The 22,540-nt window shown below is 34.3% G+C and overlaps 1 protein-coding gene and 1 long non-coding RNA gene across 2 annotated transcripts in view; both read left to right on the forward strand.

The window, feature by feature from the left end:
• The window catches only part of LOC132704763 (trypsin-4-like), a 96,026-nt gene extending 74,364 nt beyond the window's left edge, over nt 1-21,662 (forward strand). The window contains exons 2-6 of the mRNA XM_060674992.1: nt 19,768-19,823; nt 19,874-19,971; nt 20,031-20,193; nt 20,443-20,706; nt 21,371-21,662. Of these exons, the coding sequence (XP_060530975.1) occupies nt 19,821-19,823; nt 19,874-19,971; nt 20,031-20,193; nt 20,443-20,706; nt 21,371-21,514 (672 nt within the window). The 5' untranslated portion in view covers nt 19,768-19,820 and the 3' untranslated portion in view covers nt 21,515-21,662. The remainder of the gene's footprint in view (nt 1-19,767; nt 19,824-19,873; nt 19,972-20,030; nt 20,194-20,442; nt 20,707-21,370) is intronic.
• Nucleotides 462-1,666, forward strand: LOC132704764 (uncharacterized). The gene is made up of 3 exons (XR_009619318.1): nt 462-1,155; nt 1,259-1,480; nt 1,539-1,666. It is a non-coding gene; the product is annotated as an uncharacterized LOC132704764 (long non-coding RNA).
• Nucleotides 21,663-22,540: the final 878 nt, after the last annotated feature.

Raw genomic sequence — 22,540 nt, forward strand, 5'->3', positions numbered from 1 at the left:
TGGACCCTATTCTCTTTTGTCCCGTTGCAGCTAATAGTTTTCCAGGATCTTAGATGGTGGAGAGAACGGTTCCATCATAAAAATTTGTATTTTCCCATTAGTTCTTCCAGCAGGTCGTAAAATCGTTGTACTTCAGTCTTGTTGAAGGCTGTAACACTATTGATGCTGGTAGCTTCGGGCTTCCGCACAGAAATATTATTTCTGGTAATAAATCCCTCAAACCAAATTCGACCAGCCAATCTTGAACTCTCATTAAAATTATGTTTCAGATTTAGAACTTCAGCGTATTCAAATGTTGCTCTTTTTATTTCGTTTGGGGTGCACTCATAGAATATGTTGCCCATTTTCTTGATTGTGTCCGCTAACTCTTTATCCATATCAGGAGTGACGAGATTATTACGGCCCACACGAGGTGCCTCAAACGTATTTTTTTTTGTATCCCTTGTGGAGACTGGCGAATACTCATGGTCTTCACGGCTTTTCTTATAGAATAATTCTGTTCATTAATAAGTTTAATATCCTCTTCCAAGTCGTCTGTGGTCCAATTAGTTTTATTAGTCATTCTACGATGAACTTTCTACAAATAAAAATAATACTGTTTTACTAAGATAACGTAGTGTGGGCAATAGGGATCAATATGTAGGTAATTAACAATAATAATTTAACTGTTAACAATTTAACTGCTGAATTGTACGATTAAATGCGACGACTATTACACATTACAAGGACAGAAAGAAATATTTGTTATATTTGGACATTCTAATTTATCCACTCTAAAAATTAGATGAAAATGCCGCAAAATCTTCACTCTCCGATGTGTCGTGCGAACTGAGGTAGTCAACGGTAACGTTCGAGAAGTTCGTGTCGGTTGGTCGAGTTCAGTTTGTTTTATTTTGAGGTGATCACCATTGTCAACTGAATTCCATTACCTACATTTCCCCAACTTGCTAAAATCACATCTGGGAGATAGACAGCAAGAGGATTGGATCACTACAACAGGAAGTACTTCAGGTCCTTTCGATCTCTTTCTTTTGGTTCTGTACTTCGAAGCTCCTCTGCCAGTATTCTGATGAAACATAAGTTGTACTGTCCAAGATGTCCCTGAATGGCCTATCTGAGGCCAATGCGGTTGCCGTGGAGCGATGGAAGTGTGATGTAAGTAAGTTGAGCACAGATGAAAGAGGACTGATTGTTTTTGAAAACTTATCTGTTAATAATTACTCTCTATAGGCTAACTTGAACAGCAAATAAATTCCAGGGTATTGACCGCTCACTTAGTTGGGATGATCACTTATACTCTGAGTGCTAAAGTCTAAACAGTTTATGCGCTCTGATTCACAGAGACTTTTCATTCAGAGCATCAAAACCAGTCTCGCATTTCACGTCGGAAATTGTTCTGGAGTTCATCCAAGCGTGAGTAAACGTTTTCAAGACCAAGAAAGAAATATTAGGTGCATTCTCAAGCTGCACCCGAGGACCAGTTAAGTTTCTAGTATGTTCGTGAAGAAATATCTCTTTAGCAACATCTCTGGAACTAGGTTGGACTCAGTATCCCTGTATGCAACTCAACTTATTTTTCAATATTATCATTGAGTAAAGGCATATCAATCTTTGTCTAGCGGCATGGATGGGGTTGAAAACAGAGAGGAATTTAATGAAAGACGATACAGTACGAACAGCGCAAATGCTTTTACTCTTTTAATTTTGATTGTAAATGGTAAGGAAGAGCTGATAATGACAAAATCTTAATCCAAATCATTTTTAGTAGTAATTTGTTGTTTAAATATGTTTCAGATTTATCATCGTGTCTAGCATTAAATAGGAATGAAAGTTCTTACTTGGCTTCTTTATAAGGTCTTAATGCAACCTGTACATAAATTTGAGTAACTTTCTAGTTAACTATCTGTCGTGTCTGCCGTGTAACTTTTTCAAGCATATTATTATTGAAATTCATTTCTTTTTTCATTCACTATTCCCGTTTTCTTATATTCCAGAGAACATTCTTTATTATTTCTTACATTCTCTATTTTAAAACGCATATTTAATTAAAGCTCTCAAAGAAGATGGAAACAGATTGAGTGGAAGCATAAAAGTTGACTATTCATTTAACAAAAAAAAGTTACTTACTGGAATAAAGACGAACGTCTAAGTAATATTTGAAATAAACTGCAATTTTTATCGAAGTATTTGTTTAAAATATTATATGGTTTTAGTAATAATTAGCAATAAATGCTAAATCTTCAAAGCACTTATCTTGAGGGTTTTGATCCATGTTTGGTTGGACTGATGAATAAAATATGCTAAATTCTATGAAGAAATATAATTTTAGATCAAGAAAAGGGCAGATTGCTCGCGGTAATATTAGTATTAGCTACCGTGTTCGCTTCAGAGCGATGACTCTCGAAGCTGTAATCGACTATGTGAAACCACTGGAAGTTATGAAAGGTTGAACATGTCGTCTAGCAGGGCCTGCTGAAGCCGAATGACTGTTGTAAACCATCTTTATTTCTTTACAGATCATAAAAACTTTAAATAAGCATAAAGAATTACAAATTGATTTTTATTTATATCCATAAATTCATAGTTCTAAACTAAAGCAACCAAACGTTGTTAATTTTTTTCGGAAAATTGGTTTGCTAGAATCTATGTTGAGAATCCGAGCTATGCTCCTGGTAACTCTTTTATTACATTATTATACCACATTGCTGCTTAGAGCTTAGATATTGCCTTGCTTTTTAAAATTTAAAAAAAAAGCTATGGGTTAATTCGAAAATGAAATTTAACCCGAGATATAACATTCTGACTGATCCAGCCTGCAGACACTTTCATGAATAAAAAGTTAAAACCTATTAAACCTGTAGTTCACTTGTATTTTAGAACAAGTTCTCCTCGTCTTTATTCGATATGACGGACGTACTGTCATATGCATAACCAAGTATATAGTGTTCATCAAGATCAGTCAAATATAAAGGACTGATCCTTGGATTTTGGTTGCACTTTTTAATACGCACATTTCGTATTCTTCGCAGCGCGACTTCTAAGCCCATTTCGCCATGTTGGTGCTCGATATTTAAAATTGCCTTTTCGGCTACGCTACAGAAACAATGCAAGAGTCTAGAGGACATTAAAAAACATCCGGCGCGTATTACATAAATCTACTTCCGAGAATTTTATCGGTCGGGCAACACAATGCAGGTGCAAAATTTCTCTGGAAATTGTTACACGAAAAAATGATCGTTATGTGTGTCACCTGCGTCGCTTGGAACGTGTAAGAAACTCTATTACTTTTCGTGTCTACCGAACGATGAAATATATCGGGTCCTTTTTCGGGGCAATAACTCACGATTTTCCGACTTATTTTTACCGAAAGCAGCAAAAATGTCATTAGAAGCGTGAGACAATCAATTTTGAAGGCGGAAATGTCGCCCCGAAGCAATCGATTATTTCATATCCGAACCGGAGGGCCGAGTTTTTTGCCACCACCCTGTGAATATGACAAATGGTCCTAACAATTTTCTGGTCCTGCGGCCAGTGGAAAATGTCTGCCGCCAAACCACAGGACCAAGCAAAATCAACGTTTGTGATAGAAAATTTTATATTCCATACAGTCCTAGAGCCGAGATCAAAATTGTATTTTGTAGAATTTCAAAATTTACCTTTTCTATATATAACATGTAGCCCGTAATAACAAAAGAGAAAAACTGGTGGACTCAACAGTTTTTCCGAATAAAAATATTCTTGACTGACTGACGTCTTCTAGCTAGTTGTAAAAAGATAAGACGCCTCGTCACTGAAACTAAATAAGAAACCACATTTAAATCGAAGTTTACATGCAATTTAGAACAACAAACTATTAGTGATATTCGCTCATTTAGTTTGTTCTGTGCTATTCATGTTAGAACCACTTTTCTCATTTTTTCGATTACGTACCTTTATGGAACTTTGGTCAACTGAGCAAAATATTTTGGCTTAGACACCGAGCAGCAATATTTATATCATCTTGAACTTGTAATAAAATACAATTGGGTACCATTTTTCAAAACAGACTACCACAACATACTGCAAAAGTTTGGTATGATTTACAAAAATAAGTTTAAAAAAAAATATAAAAAAATACAGTGACTGCAGTAGAATATTCCAAAACCTAGTTGCATCACCCGCGTCGACGAAATCATTTATTGCTAACTCCGTACAAGTTGCCTTGAACAGTTCACTATATTTCAAATATGGTATATAATGATAAATTTTAAATAAATAAATTAAGATGTTTTTATTTCGTAAGGTGATTTCATATCATGTCGATAGACTGATTTTAAAAATTCTGCATTTATTTGTTTCACGTAAGGTTTTTTTTGAAAATATTAAAAAAAAAAAACGATATTTCTAAAACAACTGATTTAATAAAAAGTGGTATCCTAGTGAAAAACAAAATACTCAGACTTTTTTGAGTAAAATCTACGAGAAAGCTACTTTGTTCGGATATTTGGATGTGTGTTTTTAAGGGCATATCTCGTTTTAACATCCGACAGTAGTCCGCCATCATCGTTTTGCTTCATCTGCCTTGCTTGCGTCATTCCATTTCCTTAATGTCCAGGTGAAACCTCTATCCCTGTTCTTCGCTAACTGCTCCAAGATTTTCGGGAAAATAGTTCAAGTGTGAAAACCTAGACGATGAAAGTGTTGTAACATATTTTGAACAATATTTTTGTAGTTTTCGTCCTTAGAGTTCCCAAGAAACTTATCAATTACATCTGGAAATGAAATTAAACACACACTGTCCATTTTTGTCTAGGCCTTTAACAAACTGGTCAACTCAGCTATCTCTTAATACATTTTTACTACTTGCTATTTGAGTCCGATGTCTAGCTCTTGCCCGACTAGCCCACTCACAAATAAAGCATAGAAATTTTGTATAACACCCCTCTTGTCCTAGGAGCATGCACAGCACGTTAAGGCACTGATGTTCTTGGTAGTTTATTTTCTTCAAAAGAAGTCCTAAATTTTCATACCTTTCTTTTAAATATAGCGAATGTGCAACCGTTACCATTGTGCAATAAAACGCCTCTTAAACTACGCTTAATTGAGTCAATAAACAGGCGCCATTCTTCTTTTATATTCCTGCACATTTCCTGATGCTGAAACTAAGCCAGGAATATTGTTTCAATACGCAATGGTCCTTCCTGAGTAAAATGATGACATAACGCCAGGTGCCAGTAAATGTTTGTCACGAAGTCGGGACGCTGACAATTCGGATGCATCCTTTGAAAGGTGCAAATCTCTAATTGAATCATATCATCACTTCGGACTCTTTGTAACCTGGTGTGAAATCTGAGTTATCTGGATCGGAATTAGATTCATCTGATTCTGACGATATGACGTTTTCTAGTTCTTTTGGGGAGGTAGGTATCGGTACATCTGGTACATGAGGAACTGGTCGAATAGCAGAGTCAAGGTTGGTGTACACAATTTGTTTCTTATTTTTTCTTTTGAATCCTTGAACATTACACGAACAAAAATAAGAATTATCACTGCTACGCTCTCACCATACCATAGGAACACTAAAACATAAACATTTCTTTCTACCTTTTTGCAAGTTTCTTAATGCTTCTGCGCAAATGGAACAACCAAACTCCGTATAAGCAGGTTACAACGCTGTATTGAAGCTTCTGCGCCCACTCTGTTGCTTTTCAGAGAAATCTAATATTATTCAGCATTGCCAAATCACATTTAATTTCATATAAATCAATTCATTTAAAAAACATGCCTAACATGGAACAAACATATTAATGTCATAGGTATATATTAATAAAATAACATTTTTAAGATATAGAGCGCTATAAAAAACTGACGCGATAGAACAAAAATATGCCGAACAAGCACCTAGTGAACCTGAAAGATCTGACTCTGACCTTGTCCTTTCGACTGCCGGCTGCACCTTTGCCAGTTAAGGCCAGTGCCAGTTAGGGCAGTTGGGTAGACAGCTAGAGTATTTTTGTGGAGTTGAGAAGTCGATAAAATCCATTTCAACTCTCGACAAAAAAAAGTAGGGACTTTTAAACAGATGATTTCCAAGATGAGCATCCATCTCCAGCTCGTTGAACGTTGGCTTAGGTTTTAGTTCCTCTCCAAATTGAACCCATCTGACCCTAAATTAAAAAAAAAATAATTTCTGACAAATAGGTATTATTCTGCGGCGAGCAAAATCTGGCAATTAATATTAATTTTATGTACTTGGCAACTTTTTTGAACATAATATTACCCATTAAATTGTCGATATATATTTAAAGAAAAATTTCTTCGGCTATAGATCACCAGTATGATCAACAATTGAGAAAACTGGAAACACCGACTCATGTTGTTAAGAAGAATTGTGAGCGGTTGCGGATCAAGGTGAAATTCCAGTGGGGTTCGTGAGGTTATTTTAAAGTACTCAGATTATTTCGAAATTCTATTAAAAATGTTCGATATTAGAAAGTTTTGGTTTTCAGGCAATAGTCGATATTTGGTTGTGTGCTGGTTATAAATAACTAGAAACCCTATGACAAACTACCGCCTAAGGCTCTGTCAAAACGATTAAGGCGGAATAAATATTTCATCAAATATCCGCGCGTCCAATTCATTATTTATTGGCGACGTGTATTTTATTTGCATAATTCTCTTTTATCGGTTTCACCGGAAACTTCCCACACGGACGTTATAAATCACCAAGACCAAAATTATTGCCCCATAAATCGAGCGATCTCTCCCGCCATAAAAACTCGGACAATACCAAGAATAAAGGAAAAGTTATTAGAGGAAAATAACATATCATAAAAGTTTTTAAACTAATAAAATATATCGTTTTCAATACAGGCGCACGGGCGAATAGTACACAGTCGCGCAGCTGTTTCCCCCAAAGGAAAACTTAAAGTTTTCCTACCGCGCAACTAAATCATATTTCGTGAGGGGGATTTTTACCAAGTGCCACGCCACAAAAACTACACACTCTCACGATCGCGTGATGACGCTTTCGAGTGTGGCGCCACCGACGGACTATAATGGAACTACGCCCGCACGAAAATATATAATCAATCTCCCTCGACGCCCGTTTTGGCCTCTCGTATTTGTTAATTACTCTCCAAGTATTTACGAAACGCGAAAGCAGTCTGACTGAGTTGGTCGTGGAATAAAATCGACCGGCATGTTTGCACACCGTGTTGTAATGGCTTTTTACAGCGCAGCGCAGCATTTTTCCGACTTACGTCTACATCTTTAACTATCCCGACTTTCCATTAGGTTACCATTTGGTTTTTTTTATGCAACCAAATAAGTTATCGTCTCCAGATGTTCTGTCGGTGACTAATAATTTTAGGCTCTATAATATTTTTTCTAATCCCTTCTCTAAAATATCAAATTATACACTGATCTAGCAAGCGGAAAGTGTAATTTTACCACGTGAATTTCGGTTCCTAAGGCTGCGAGCCAGTTCGGACATTTCAGAGAACGGGAAACAATCCGATGCTTTCGGTTTGAATTTTGACGTTTGCCAATTCTGACGATCATGTGTCAGTGAATTTATCTGTGTTGTTTTACAAACCAAAAACTAATGGTCGTAGAAAAAGTAAAGTTTGGAAAACTTTTTAAGTCAAATGCCATTTACCACACCTGTGTGTGCACAATATACTATTGTACCGTTTTTTTTTCTTCTTTTTTGTAGGTCATTGCATAATTTCCTGGTTTTAACGTTAAGTATATTAATTCGGGTTAAACTTAAATGCGACAACCATGACCTTATTTTTATTTCATGAAGTACTTGTGTTCGTTGAATGCTTTATCGTGATATATTACTGATATTCGATAAAGAACGTTCACAATTCGGTGCCCTTATGGATTGATGCAAGTCTTCAACATTGAAGAAGAAGTCCTACTTGTCTGAAATGCAAATATATACAGTTTTCTCAAAAGCTGTAATGGTTATCAAGAAATCAGTCCAAGACTGGCCTCATGAGGAGAGGACATTATTGGTACGTTGACGGTACACGACTCGGATCTGCGCAGGGATTCTGGAAAGGAATCAACTTGTGCGAAAAAGTATTAATATACTTTCGCACAGTCAGACAGTGCTGAAGGCGCTAAACACACCTCATAGCGCCTACATGACTGTAAGAAACTGCCAAGAGGCATTATCCATGTTATGATGACATAGATATCAGGACGTAGTGGACTGAAAGATAATGAAAAAGCCAACCACCTAGGATGGGAACAAAGAGACCACTAAAAGGTCTGATGTTGGTTATATCACGACAATCCGAAAAAAATTCAAGGAAGGGCGACTACCCAAGTTGACCGATTCAAAGACAGTGATAGAGACTATAGCCTACTAGTATTGAGCTAGCTACTGATCTTGTAGATGCGTATTCCAAGCAAGATAAAATCACAGCGGAAGTTCAAAATTTTTATTATGCTTGCAAAATCAGTTATGGGACACTCTTCCTTAGAGTGCCGGTAGCGGTCATTACGTCCGTACTGACATTAAGCCTTCAATTAAAAGAATTGGGTATAACTGTGTTGGAAAATTCCAACATCTCTTTTCTAATCTAGACGGCTGCTTTAAAAAATGATTGAGGAAAAGAATTACGAGCATTAATTAAAATTTTTCAGAATCACTACAAATTTCAAGTCTTAATTATTTAATTTGTTTTATATTAATAGAAAATTTTGACACGAGTACTCGTACTAGCTTTGAAATGGCTTACAAGGTCGAAATTCCTATTTATATCTTTTCTCTTTCTTGGAAAACAAATGTAAACGAAACCTAAACCAAACTATGAACCTAACACTGACCTTCCTCCATTTTCAGTGATAACGCGCGTTATAACCTCATAAAATATTTCCAGTGTCCAGGACATATTTTAAGAAAGCGTTTTTAATTTTTGGAACGATCGCCTAAACTTTGCAAAGCAACAAAAAAATTTGCACGATTTGTCTTCATCCCTCACTTGGAGTTGTTTCATGCACATGTTCTTGCCGTACTTGTTTTTCTAGACATCATTCCTTATTCCACAAGAAACAACACAGAAAATTATTCCAAATTGTAACGAATCGCAACTATCCACTTCAAAAAATACTTTCCATGTTTTGTTCTTCGAAAATCTCTCACTACCCTTTCAGAGTACAAAACTACCAACTTGTTAGAACACTTATTGATCCAGGTTCGCAAATATGATGCATGTTGAACCAATCTTAAAGAAAGGATAAGCTCTAGGTAAACCTTTTACATTCGAAAGAATCTTTAGCTGTGTTGTATTTGGTCGAATAAACAAAATTTCTGAACCAAATCAAATAAATTCATTTTTTTTACCATCCTACTAGTGCCTCTCTCGACTGTACAATTACCGATTAAAGAGTGTTAAAAGTTATGCGCAGTTGAGCATTCGAAATATAATTCTTAAGCATAAAATAGAATTAGCGAAAGCAAATTCTACAAATTGCAGCTGTAATTATTTCACTTACATTTAATTATTCACCGTAACATGCAGCTGGAGAATATAGAGCAAGTCCACCATGGGGCGAATGTGATTCGGATCAATATCCGATAACCAGGTTATATAACGAAACTTTTAGTGCCGCGCCAGGATATCTACGAACAAACTATTCTCCGTACTTCCATATAAAATTTCCATCCAAATTTGATTAAGTATTGGATCGAATTTCAAGGCAATATCCCGCCAAAGTGTAAACGTTAGCGTTGTTAAACTTGAATAATTCGCAAAGTTCTGCAATTGCCAGGCGAACTTTCGAAATGGCTAAAGTGCGCCCTTCGGAGTTCTCGTCCTATTGACGCTTCCGGTCCACCTGGCAGTTTATAAAATATTATAACGGGCGGCGAAAGGTGCGCCTGGACCACTTAAATTAAATTATATCGCACAATCGCCATCTCCTTTTGTGATTCGAGGTGGCATACTGCAACGCTGCCATACCGGCTGCAATTGGAGTACTATGTAGGTTGGGGTAAACAGGAAATATTCTATTCTAATAAATGCATGTTCAGTTGTCTAATCTTGAGGGGTGAAATACCGTTAACAATGATGTACTCACCTGTAAAGGCTAGTAAAAGAGATGGACACAAATATTTTAAATACAGTACTCAATACTCAATATATTTATTCGTCATCGCAAAAAATTAAGACAAAAAAAGTATAATACAAAAAAAATGATCAGTCTAAATTGTAACTACAAAAGCAAAAAGTCGCCTAATTAAGTTAAAAGTAAGGTGAGTTTATAATGCAACATGAACAAATAAAATAGTATAAACAAATCAAGTTCTAGCTAAAAAAAATCAATTCGAAAATCAGAAAATAAAATAGGACAAAAAAACTGTATAACACACAAAAAATGATCAGTCCAAAATCTAGCAACAAAACCAAAAAGTCGCCTAATTAAAATAAAAGTCAAGTCAGTTTATAAAACAACATGAACAAACAAAGTAGTATAAATAAACAAAGTTATAGCTAAAAAAAATCAAAATCAAAAAATAAAATAATGCAAAATCACTTTGACTAAAACAAAGTGTATAAAATAACATGAACGTACAAATACGAGAAAAAGATTAAAATCAAACAAAAAAGATGGAAAAGTATAAAATTACCGAGTTAAAAACATAAAAACATTAAAACATCAATGACTGTCTATTTCAATTTATTTTGTAGTAGGTTTAATAAGTAACTAACCAAATAAAAGGGAAATTTCTTTTAAAATTCATGATGATGATTCTTTAATAGTATGTTGTTCCTGCCTTGAGTATAAATGACGATTATCTAGTGATTCTAGTTCACATTTATTTTTAAAAATAAATAATTTTAATATAATTTAATATTTGTTTAAAATTTTCACATAGAAAGGCCTATTTGTCAAGAAAGATTGGTAAATGTGATTGATACTACCTTTTATGACTAGCCTATCCAATTTTATTGCTACAAATTTAGGATCTACGCTGTCGAAGGCACGCGAAAGGTAAAAAATTAGAACCACAATTAAAAACGTGATATATTAGGTCAACGCTAGTAACTTCTGTGGAATAGCCTTTTCTAAACGCGTTCTGGGATGAAGACAGAATAATATTGGGGTTTAAAAAACTCGTTGTACGTTAATAGATGACCTTTTAGAACATTTTCTTTAAAATTGGTACAATTTCTGATTGTTTAAGCATTTAAGGGCGTTTTCGATAATTCGTTTAAATGTGTATAAACGTCTGCCAGAAGGGACTTCGTTTTCGAAAAACAGGGTCAGGAAATTTTATTCCCTTATGTTAATATTGCTTTACATTTTTGTATCCAATTTCGTACCCATCGGATGAATATTTTTTGAAAGCGAAAAAGATACGTCACCAGTTTCTTCGGAAAGTTAAATTGAATACCAGCAATTACTAGGAAGAATTATTAAAAATTTGTAATCTCTGTTTTTGGCCTTTTATCTTCGAACCGCAAACACCCTGTATGTCAGACTTCGCAGACCGTGGCTTACATGAAAAAAAAAAAACTAAATTTCTTCTAAATTCTAAAATTCGAGTTCCAATTCTAAATTTTCTTAAAGGGTAATTGCTGCGTATATTTTCTGGAATGTCAACATCCACTCAAGTCGTACAAGAATTTTTTATGTTGGTGATTTGGAAAAACAAGTAAAATCCATATATTATATTATTATATAGAAGACACTCCGTATCTCTAATAGTTGTGTAATAACTTTACAAAATTTCTAGATATGACTAATGTTTTGAAAGATCCTGCAGCATTCTCAAACATTCCGATTCAAAAATTCCTAAAAAACATGCTTGTCTGTAGAGTGCAATGGCAGAGGTCGTCTAGCAATTTTTCCCAAGCCGACAACGTCGCAAACCCAGAATACCCTTTACGACATTTTAAGAGACTCCAGTTCATTAGACAATAAAATGTGGGCTAATTTCGACGCCTTTTATAACGGTTCATAATTGAAAATTTTCCAGTTCTACTCTGCTGTCGGGACCCGCTCGTGTCAAATATATTGCTTTAGATTATGTGAGGTGAATGAAATTGTTCGAAGATATTTGGTCGCCCTCCCGCTGCCATAAAATATTTCTTTTGGAAATTAATTGGGCGTGTGGGGAGTGGGGTGACGGGGCGATTCCTTTGCCGTCTGAGTTTTGGCGTTTTGGTTACGGTTCGAGAAATGTTTCCAATATTTTTTGCGTATTAATCCTCGTTGAATGTACTTTGAAGAAATGGGTGGGACCACCATCTGTTTGAAGAAAATTCTGGCCTAGTAACTGTTTAATTGGAATATTGTAATGAGGCATTATTTTGGATGAATTAGGATAATAAAATCATTAAGTAATAGTATATTATGCAACAAGGCACGAGCGTAAGCGTAACTATATTGACAAAAACCTTTTTCTTAAAAGCAAAAAACACTATCGCACCTTCATTTCAACTAAAAAGCGCTTACATGAAAACTCTCTTATCTCTACTAGTACAGGTTGAAAAAATAGAGGTTACCTGGAAAATTTTCCGAAAGTTTTGAAAATTGTGAATTTTATAGATATTGATGTGCTCTTGGCCGCTCGCGCCACTATATTGGAAAAATAGCGCCCAAAAGCAGTTTTTTGATAATAACTCCTTTCCGACGCATTTTACAGGAAAAACATATGTATAAAAAATAAAAGTAGAGAAATTTTCCTACAGCCATAAGCCATTATACATCCATCAACGTGTAATATTTATTTTAAACTGCTCATATTTGTGAATTGTAAATTATAAAAATTATACGAAGGTTCAATATTGTTCCATAGAATGAAAACCCAGCTATGGTCCGTCATGTCTTTGCAGGGCCAGGGCCCTTGTAAGAAACATCTGGCCCTAGCGATAGATATGCATGCTTCACAGCATCAGTTTATAAGAGAAAATTTAATATTGCGTCGCTACCACCAACAGAAGCAGCAGCACTACAACATTCGTTTCAAACTTATCACCAGGTTCAGCAGTGGTATGGAAACGAACAAAATGTAGAACAAATGGGATGAAAAAAAGACAAGAACCGGCTCATTCCTGTTACTACATTCGATGCCCCTGCTCCGGCAAGCTTACTAAAATTTATTTCTCGTAAATGCAAGAAAGGTTGCCAAAAAGCTGGCGGATGGTGAAAGGCAGAGCTGCAGTGCTCACCTGACCAGTCAACAAGAATAAAGCGACTGAGATTTAACCAAATTTTGAAATAATGAGTCGAATGTTAATTAGGCCTACTGGGGATACCACGACACAAAAACCGTACCGATTTCCTCTACCTCATAGCAGCGTGGAAATGAGTATTTCTACCGAAACTTGTATTGGTTATAACATAAATTGTAGGAAATTTTCTCTACTTTTATTGTATAGATATATTTTGCATGTAAAATGCGTCGGAAAGGAGTTATTACCAAAATGCTGCTTTTGGGTGCCATTTTTTCAATATGGCGGCGCATATTTTCGAAATTCCCGAAAAACCTTCCAATTAAAAATACGAAATGACTCTACTATACTTCATCGAATACAAAAAAATCAACGCGAATTCAGACAGTGTAATAATCATAATAACAAAAACAATCGTATACGAGTGGGAGGCCTTTTTCTGTTCGGCATTGTAAAAAAACGTAAGCAGAATAAGACCCCTAGTATAGATCTAAACAGTAAGAATTTTAGTTAGTTCTAGTTATTTCAGTAATCAAAAGCCTTTATGAAATGGCGACAGTTAAAATTAAAGCCAAGGATGGCTTCACAAAAATGGTCGATATCACTGAAGGTCCAACATTTTAGTACTGGAATAACTTCAAAAGACAAACATGATTAACATTAGATTATTTCAAAAATAAAACGTTGATTTTCAAAAAATGCAAACTATCAAGATAGGTAACGCAATTTAAGAGGAATGTTTAACATAATAGGAAATTAACACACAACTGTCTTGGACTAATGAGGAAACATTAAATTTATAATACGCACTGGAATATGTTCGTGTAGTGATCCCAAGTATATTAAGAACATCTAAATTACACGCATACCGGAATTTAATTTTCTACGGGTAAAGGAAAAGGTAGTCCGGAGGTGTTTCTATTATTTATGGTTGATAAAAGTTAGAGCATGTAGAGCGTGTCTTTCAGTACCGGATACCACGTATTATGTCAGGACTTCTAGACTAATTAAAAACAAAAACATCAACAAGGCTAAGTTATAAGTAATTGCTCAAAAGTTTTTTTCATTTTTCTTGACATAAGTGCATTTTTATGAGCATAAATAAGTTTAAGGTTATAAAAAGTCTTCCTAGTATTTTCTTATTGGGCGCCAATAACCTACCAAATGCTTCTTTACTGTATTTGAAAGCTGTGTGAAAAAAAGCGGCGATGGAAAATAAATAATTTTTTGGTGATGTTTTAGTACACTTTTTTCCACTCTGGCGTGGGGAAAGTCTCACTTTAAGACGTCAGTGTCATTAAACACTGTTGCCAGCTTCACTAAAAACTCTCGCGAACCACTTTGGGCGTGTCCAGTACTTTAGTCATGGGTTTGAGACCTATCGTATATTTTTGGTAGGTTGTAAACATTGATTTTATTTTGAAATTTATGAGTTCTATAGGTAACATGTATCCCTGCTGTTTTACTAAATGTAAACAGAAACTAATCCTAGAAAAAGTATATTAGCACACACATCCAACTAAAAGAGACAATCATTCATAAACTCCGATGTAGTGCGATATAGTATTTAGGCAAAGGACGAGTGGGGTGAGTATTAATTAATTAATTATTATTATAGTTAGTTCGAACAAATTTGACGCACTTTTGGGAAAAATCAAATCACATCCGATGCCTGTGAGCGTTCTTTGAAAATCTCCAATAGATAATACTAAGTACAAATACACGAAACAAGAAAATAAGTACACCCACCAATGAAAGAGGTCTACGATGCTACGATGTGTTAACGTACACACTTCATTGTGTTGCAGCGTTTTTGTTTTCAGTCCTTTCGCAAAAAATAAGCAGAAGCAACGATCGATTTCACGTCAAATTTAAAAAAGACATTTCTTGCAAACCATATCGCTTTTGCTAAAAAAAGAACTATTTGCTATTTTACAGATAATGTTTAACGAAATATTAGCAAGATATTTTGTTAAGGTATATTGAGTTAAATTTATAATTTGCTGTGTTGAATTGATAAAAATATTATTCTGCGTAAGCTGCATCCGTAAAAAACTGTTTCCTTGTTGTCTCAGCCTATCAAGATATTTGCATCGTGTTGAAATGAAAACAATCTTCCTTGATTACATATCTAAAGTACGTCGTATTTGTAGCATACAAGGAAAACGCTGGAAAGTACTAAACTAAAATATCACCGGTATGTCAATATTTTATAGGTTCAGTAGAATATTTGATATCTACTCAAACTGTAAAAGTTAGGAGCGCCTTACTAGTACTAGTGTATGCAGGTCAATATGTTGTCCACTAAAATCTTGTTTGGCCCATTTTAGAAAATACAGCCATTTAATTCCGTTTTCGTATAATCACTTTAAAGAATTCTTTCGATCTATATTGCTCTTAAGCAGGCTCTACTCAATGCTCAATAGCCGAATCAGGTAGAGGACTATAACATAAATTTAACGTGTCAGTTTCAGAATCTTCGATTTCAATTTTCAGCTGCTGCACATCAATTATCCGGATACTTTTAACCGAAAATATCTTCCGGCAAAGATAAGTCGGTCTCTGGCAATCGTACAAAATCCATTAGAAGTCGATTACAATAAAAAAAAGCGCTTTATGTTTGAGAGTCAATTATATGTTCTACGCTGGTATATAATATATATCAATTAGTTAGGACTTTTTGCTCTAGAAGAATAAGTTGTTTAGCTGAAATTCAATTTAAAAACCGACTCTACCTAAAACCAAATTCATAATTAAAGAAGTTAGTTTCGCTAATGGCCTTTTCTCTGCTCGTTTTAAGGCATTTTGCAGTTGATAGAGAAAAGCTTTTAACTTTTAGAAAAGTCCAGATTCGGATAACTACTTAGCGTCTGAACAATTTTCTTATATCTACGGAATTAGAGGTGACACAAGCGTTTACCGCATCGATGAGCGCAGTCCGACTTTATGAGAAAACTTTATTTTTGGTTCGTTTAAACTTTTCCTAACAAAAGTAACAAAACCAGGGACCTTTCTGTCTTGCGGTCTCGTACACAAAACACAAGCAGTAAGACTAGCACCGGAATTGCCTTGCTATATAATTTAACTTTAAACATTCGGCAATTCTGCTGACTTGGCCGTGATGTACCTAACCTTTGACACGAACTATACAAACAAATTTCTTTATTTCTTCACTAAATTCGCCAACAAATCAAAAAGGTAATTAAAGTTTCATGTTCCTCATTTTTTGAATACATTCCCATTTTCTGACTTGTTGTTGTGAATGTTGTTGTTGATATAAAGCTGTGTAACTAAATGACTCTGTTTTTCCACGGGTACGTAAAACTGACTGTGACTGTACTGACTGCATATGAATATTGATTACCTGAAGCATGTAACCACAATAGTATATTGTGCGACAAGTGCAGTAAACGGCATTTGACTCACGAGTTTATTTCACACGAGCGGAGCGAGTTTTTAATAAACGAGTGAGTTAAAAAGTTTACCGAACATGTTGCATACTATACTTTTTCTACGATAGCTAGTTTTTGAGTACATTTTCCCAAAACAACACGAATACCTTCACTGGCATGACTGTCAGAATTGACAAACGTCAAAATTCAAAGCGTGAGAAACATCTCCGAAAACATCCGATTGCTCCCAAATCCGTGCGGTAAAATCCCGAAAATGTCCGAAGTGGGTTGCATTGATGGGAAACGAAACTGACGTTGTAAAGTGACACTTCTTGCAACTAGATCGGTGGGTAATTAGATATTTTACAGACGGGAGTAGAAAAACAATATTAACCCTTTGCACTCGTAGGTCGCTGTATAGGCGGCACACCATGTCTTATCATTACACCAGGTTGTCCGGTCTGTCATCCTCTAAGTTCATTTCTAATATTTCTAAATTGCTTTTTTTAACCTTCGTTGAGGACAGGTTTACGTAAAAATAAAATATAGAATGATATTTAGTTTATACATTAAGCTTAACAGCTTAACAGCTTACGATGGCATTTTCTATCTGTTGATGTATATATTTCAACCACTTCAATTCACATGTGCGCCATTTTTGCAAATTTATACCTGATTCTCTTAATAAATCAACATTTGAGAAGAAGAGTACGTGGACTTAACTTACAAGTTCTAAATATCGAATTGCCTAGTGTCAATGCATATTGACAGCAGAGAGGGAAACTAGATACATTTGTGACACTTGCACCCGAATGCCTGGACTACACATTGGTCACTGCTTCGAACGGTACCATACACTAGAACATCATAGGATGTAATTTTTTTATATTGTGTATGAATTGATTTAATAATAATCTTAGTGATTATGATAATAATAAAATACTATAAAGACATAGTTTTTATAAAGCGATTTTTTTTATTAAAAAGAAAACAATATAAAAAAATCCAGGTAGACAGATTAGATAGATAGATAGACAATAGTCCGAGTACAGTGTACTCGCGAAAGAACACATATACGAGTGCAAAGGGTTAAGTTTATTGTATAACAGAGCAAAAAATTGCAGCACACGACTATAGCAAAAGGCATCGACTTGCATATGGCAGCCGCCATTGATGAATTTTCCACATACCGTTTAAACCTCAATACTTGTAAATTTACGATTAGGTGTCCAAGCAAAATTAAAAATTAAGGTGACGTTAGTTGGAAGAAAGAAAAAAGGATAAGAGTACAGTATGTAGTAAACAACTGTATAAGTATGGTTGTAAATAACTTTAATTCATTTCATGAGAGATGAAAGCAAAGCTAATATTGTGACTATAGAATGAGTCGGTTTAGTTCACATCTGAATACATTTGATTTTTTGATTGGTATGGTTGCATGGCAGTTTTTAAGATTATTTTTTCAATCTATCGTCATTTTTTTCCCAATACTACCTTATAATAATTTCCTACTTTGAAAGTGATCCAATCAAGTTTGGTGAATCTCAAACGTTGTTATTATCTTTCTTAATAGCAATGTCACTTTACATTGTGTATATACACAAAACTATAAAGTTATTTGTCAAAATTTCAAAGTTATTGCCTTTAAGTCTTTTTTCTGTTTTACTCTTTGTTTGTAATAAGTAGGTATTACAGATCGGATAAAATCAAATAATAACAATGAGAATCCTCAATATATACAATAGGCGAGGTGCCATATTTCAATTTACTTAAAAGAATTAGCAAATATATCTTTTTTTGACTTCTAAATATATTTGATATTTTTCATTTTTCTTCCCCTGACCAGACATTATACACCTCTGAAATATCTTCCACCTATTTATCGAAAAATGTGCGTACTTTACTCTGTTTCAAATTATTTTATTAGTACGTAGTATAAAATGACGTAAGTAGCTGGGGAATTAGATACGAATACGAAACGGAATAGAAACGAACTTTTAAAAGAATATTATGAGTTATCCTAGTATAGGATAGAACATCAATAATCTGTATCAGGCTTCCTTTACAAAAATTAAATAATTCCCTTCCAAATATTTCTTGTTAGTTAATAATTTTAAACTTCAAAAATATTTCTAAAATAATGGATTCATCACCTATTAATGAAATTATCAAGAACAATGGCACATTCAAAGTGAACGAGCATATTGGGTCGCTCAGCAAAACTAAGCGCTAACTTTCAATTCTTGATGTCTAAATCCTCCCCGTTATCTAAATCTTTTTAAACCTTTAGGTGCTAAAACGTTTTTAGCGTTATGTTGTCCCAGTTCTACTACAAATAAATCCTTCCCCAAATAAAAATTCTCACAGAGCGCCCGAAAAGCGAGCGGCTTTAAGTCAACATAGGAAGCAGTTATTTTTACGACCGTCGCTATTTTATGGTGATATTAAATGATCGGTAAAAATGGAAAGTGTATTTCGGGATGATTTCCAGGGATTTATTTTTCGTTTCGGCCGAATTTATTGAAACTCCGTTCGGATTTATCGCCTTTACTATACCACGGTGTTCCAACTTCATTTAATTTTGGAAATTAAAATCCCTGTTCTGATATTGAACCAAATTGTACCCGACAAAATATTTCCAAGTGAAACCGGGAACGTTTCTTATATTAACGAATTTAGCTTTATAATTTCTGCAAACTAAGCCGAAACAACATATTAGTAAAAATCGTGCAAGTTTGTCAAAAATGTAACCAACTCACATATAAAGTGATCAATTTTATAAAATTTTTTGCAAGTACACCGATAAATATTCTCATTTGTTACAGAAATTTCGATAATCATTACTCAAGTGTAGCTGGCGTAATCATATCATTTATTATCTCTAAATTAATAACAATATCTGTGCCATTTGTGTTCTAGAAACATTTTAGTCAGAAATTTACCGGCTTAAGGAATGTTTCATGTATTAGGGATTATTTTAATATTCTCTTTTGAGTATTGCCAAGCAGCGGGTAAAGTAGCTTTTCAACCGTCATTTGCATGATTATTCTGTTTACGAGTTTAACATCATGCACGAAAGTTGCAGTAATTTACAAGGCCACAAAGTCTCACGTAAAACCGATCTGTAAATGTACAGCAAACTTCATTCCTTTAAATCCCGGTTTTCCTTTTTTTCTTGTATAACTCTTGAATTTCAGTTCATACCAGAGTCGCAAATGGAACAAACGCTACAGAAGGGGAATTTCCTTACATGGTAAGTTTCAAAATCAACGGAGCTAATATCAAATGCTAATAAATTTTCAGGTGTCCGTAAGAAGTTTTGAAAACGGAAGACTGCATCAATGTGGTGGTACAATCATAGCAGAGAAATGGGTACTGACTGCAGGACATTGTATCGATGAGTAAGTACAATTTTATAGATGAAATAAATAGGGCACTTGCATTCTCAATCACATTATAGGACGGTATCTGCTGTTCGTTATGGTTCCTTATTATTGTCTCAAAATGTTGTCGACAGTAATCACACTATAGGTATCAAGAACATATTTTTACATCCAGATTACAATTTTACTCTATGGAATTTTACTTTGTGGACAATGACCAACGATATTGCTTTAATAGAGGTAATGTTAGTGAAATTATTAGTCACCAAAAGTTAGCGAAATTGAATTTATTTATAAGAAAATCTGTTATTACTATAACGACTTGTTCTTTTCCAAGTTTAATCTTAGTTGTATGCAGAAGCTTTTCAAGTTGTAGTTCAACAGATGTGACGAATTTTCATTATTACTACCTAACAGGAAAATACTGATGATCATAACATCCATTTTTTGTAAATTCGCAATATTAATTAGTTTCGTTTTTTTGAATAGTTAAACGAAACATTAACATTTAACAAGGACGTCCAGCCAATCAAACTGCGAGAATCGAATAATGAGGTTTCTGCCGATCTCATCAGCACGTTATTGGGCTGGGGATATATCGACAGTGCCTTTAACAGATACGACACGCTGCAAAAGGTTCAGCTGATCACCTTTTCGGACGATTACTGTCTTCGATATTACAACCCTATTCAATTCGTCAAGAATATGTTCTTTTGCGCTGGAAACCTGGATAACACGAAGGGATTCTGCAGCGTTAGTAACTTAGAAATTTTGAATGGGTGTTCTGATTTCCACACAGCCAGTTTCTGTATTTTAATTTGGTATTTTCGCTCTCATTATTATATACCACGAAAAGTCTACTCTACAAGAGAGGCAGTTTTTTTCTGATATAATTTGAGCATATAATTGTTATTCGAAAAGGGATGCCAATGTTCTCAATTAATTTAACAACAAGATTTAAAAGATTTGCCTACTGATCAATTGACAAGTTGCACTTTTGGATTTTACAAAATTAACCCAGTCATAATTTCAAACGCCTTATAACAAAGTATGCTAGAGCTGGATCGGACCGATCTATTGCCTATCATTTTATCAATAACTCAATAATTGTAGAGATTCTCCTGAATATTTTATTAATTCTAAAAGTGGTAGCAAACTAGGACTATGATTCTTGTTCAAAACTGGACACTCAAAAACCTATTACACGTGTTCGAAAATTTGGTCTATCTTTAGTAGCTTTTTATAGAGCTTACTGACTGCTTTTATACGGTTACAATATAAATAACTTCGAGCTATGAGAATGTTGATGCTTGCATAGTTTGTTTCACGAAATACAAAGATAATCTGCAGCGGTGTCGAAAACTGTGCGCCCTTCACAAAACAAATAAACAAATTTGAGTTTCGTTTTAAATTTTAGGAGGATTCTGGTGGTCCACTTATAGTTGATAACGAGCAAATCGGAATTGTTTCGTTCGGATTGACACCCTGTGCCTCAGGACCAGGTGTCTACACCAACATTTCGCCCTACAGAGATTGGATAACAAAGGTTACCGGAGTTTGACGTTAGAAAGGCCTGTTTGTGGTTCGCACATTTACTGTTTGGACAAAATAAAAACAATTGATATTATTAAATACTTCTGAAACAGTTCTTTGTTATCGTTAAGTGTAATTAATACCAACAGCACGCCACACTATACCCACTAAATATTACAAGCACGGGTTTAAAAAATTCCTATAATCATAAGGTCGTGAAAAGGCCTCTAAATTAAAAGTGAAAGGGAAGATAAAAAAACGATTTAATTGCTTTATATTACTTTAATGTCTAAAATATAACATATGTATAATACAGAAATTCATAGAGATGGGTGGATTGATGTTTTAAAAATATTATTTTATTTTTTAAATCAATCACGTGAAAAACATATTTTTCATGTCAAAAAGATTTTATTGGGATTAAGTAATATAAAATATATATAATATAAAATTAAATAATTACGAATCGGTTTTAATAAAACGTTAATTGTGCAATCCTCTTTAAGCCGTGGACAGTAAAATAGGCACCGATATTAGAGAATATATTATTATATATATATATATATATATATATATATATATATATATATATATATATATATATATATATATATATATATAATATACATTAAAATGAGTAAGATTTGAAAATTTTTAACTAGCTGGTAGTATTTAGAACCTCAAGAGACTTATCGAAAACTATTTCGGTAAGACTCGCCGATACGATAAAAATAATAGTTTATTTTGCAAAAGTTAAATAAACGATGCTTTAGTCACGAGATTATGTGATATTGTGTGAAGAAGTTAATTAATTAATTAATTAACTTGGCACATATGAATAATTTAGAAGCATTAGTTTTCTGACCTGATAAGTAACGCAACGGCAATTATTATAGAAAATTTTCTCCGTTAGGTTAGTCATAACTCATGGCTGGTAAATTATAATAAGACAATGTTCAGACCCTTCAAATCTTGAGAAGAAGGTCAACTTTAAATATATATTTACTTTTATAACATTACTTCTGTTTGGCTTCACTTGGATAAAATACATGCG

Source organism: Cylas formicarius, unplaced genomic scaffold (genome assembly GCF_029955315.1).
Source record: "Cylas formicarius isolate icCylForm1 unplaced genomic scaffold, icCylForm1.1 PGA_scaffold_7__23_contigs__length_41026272, whole genome shotgun sequence".
Lineage (NCBI taxonomy): Eukaryota > Metazoa > Arthropoda > Insecta > Coleoptera > Brentidae > Cylas > Cylas formicarius.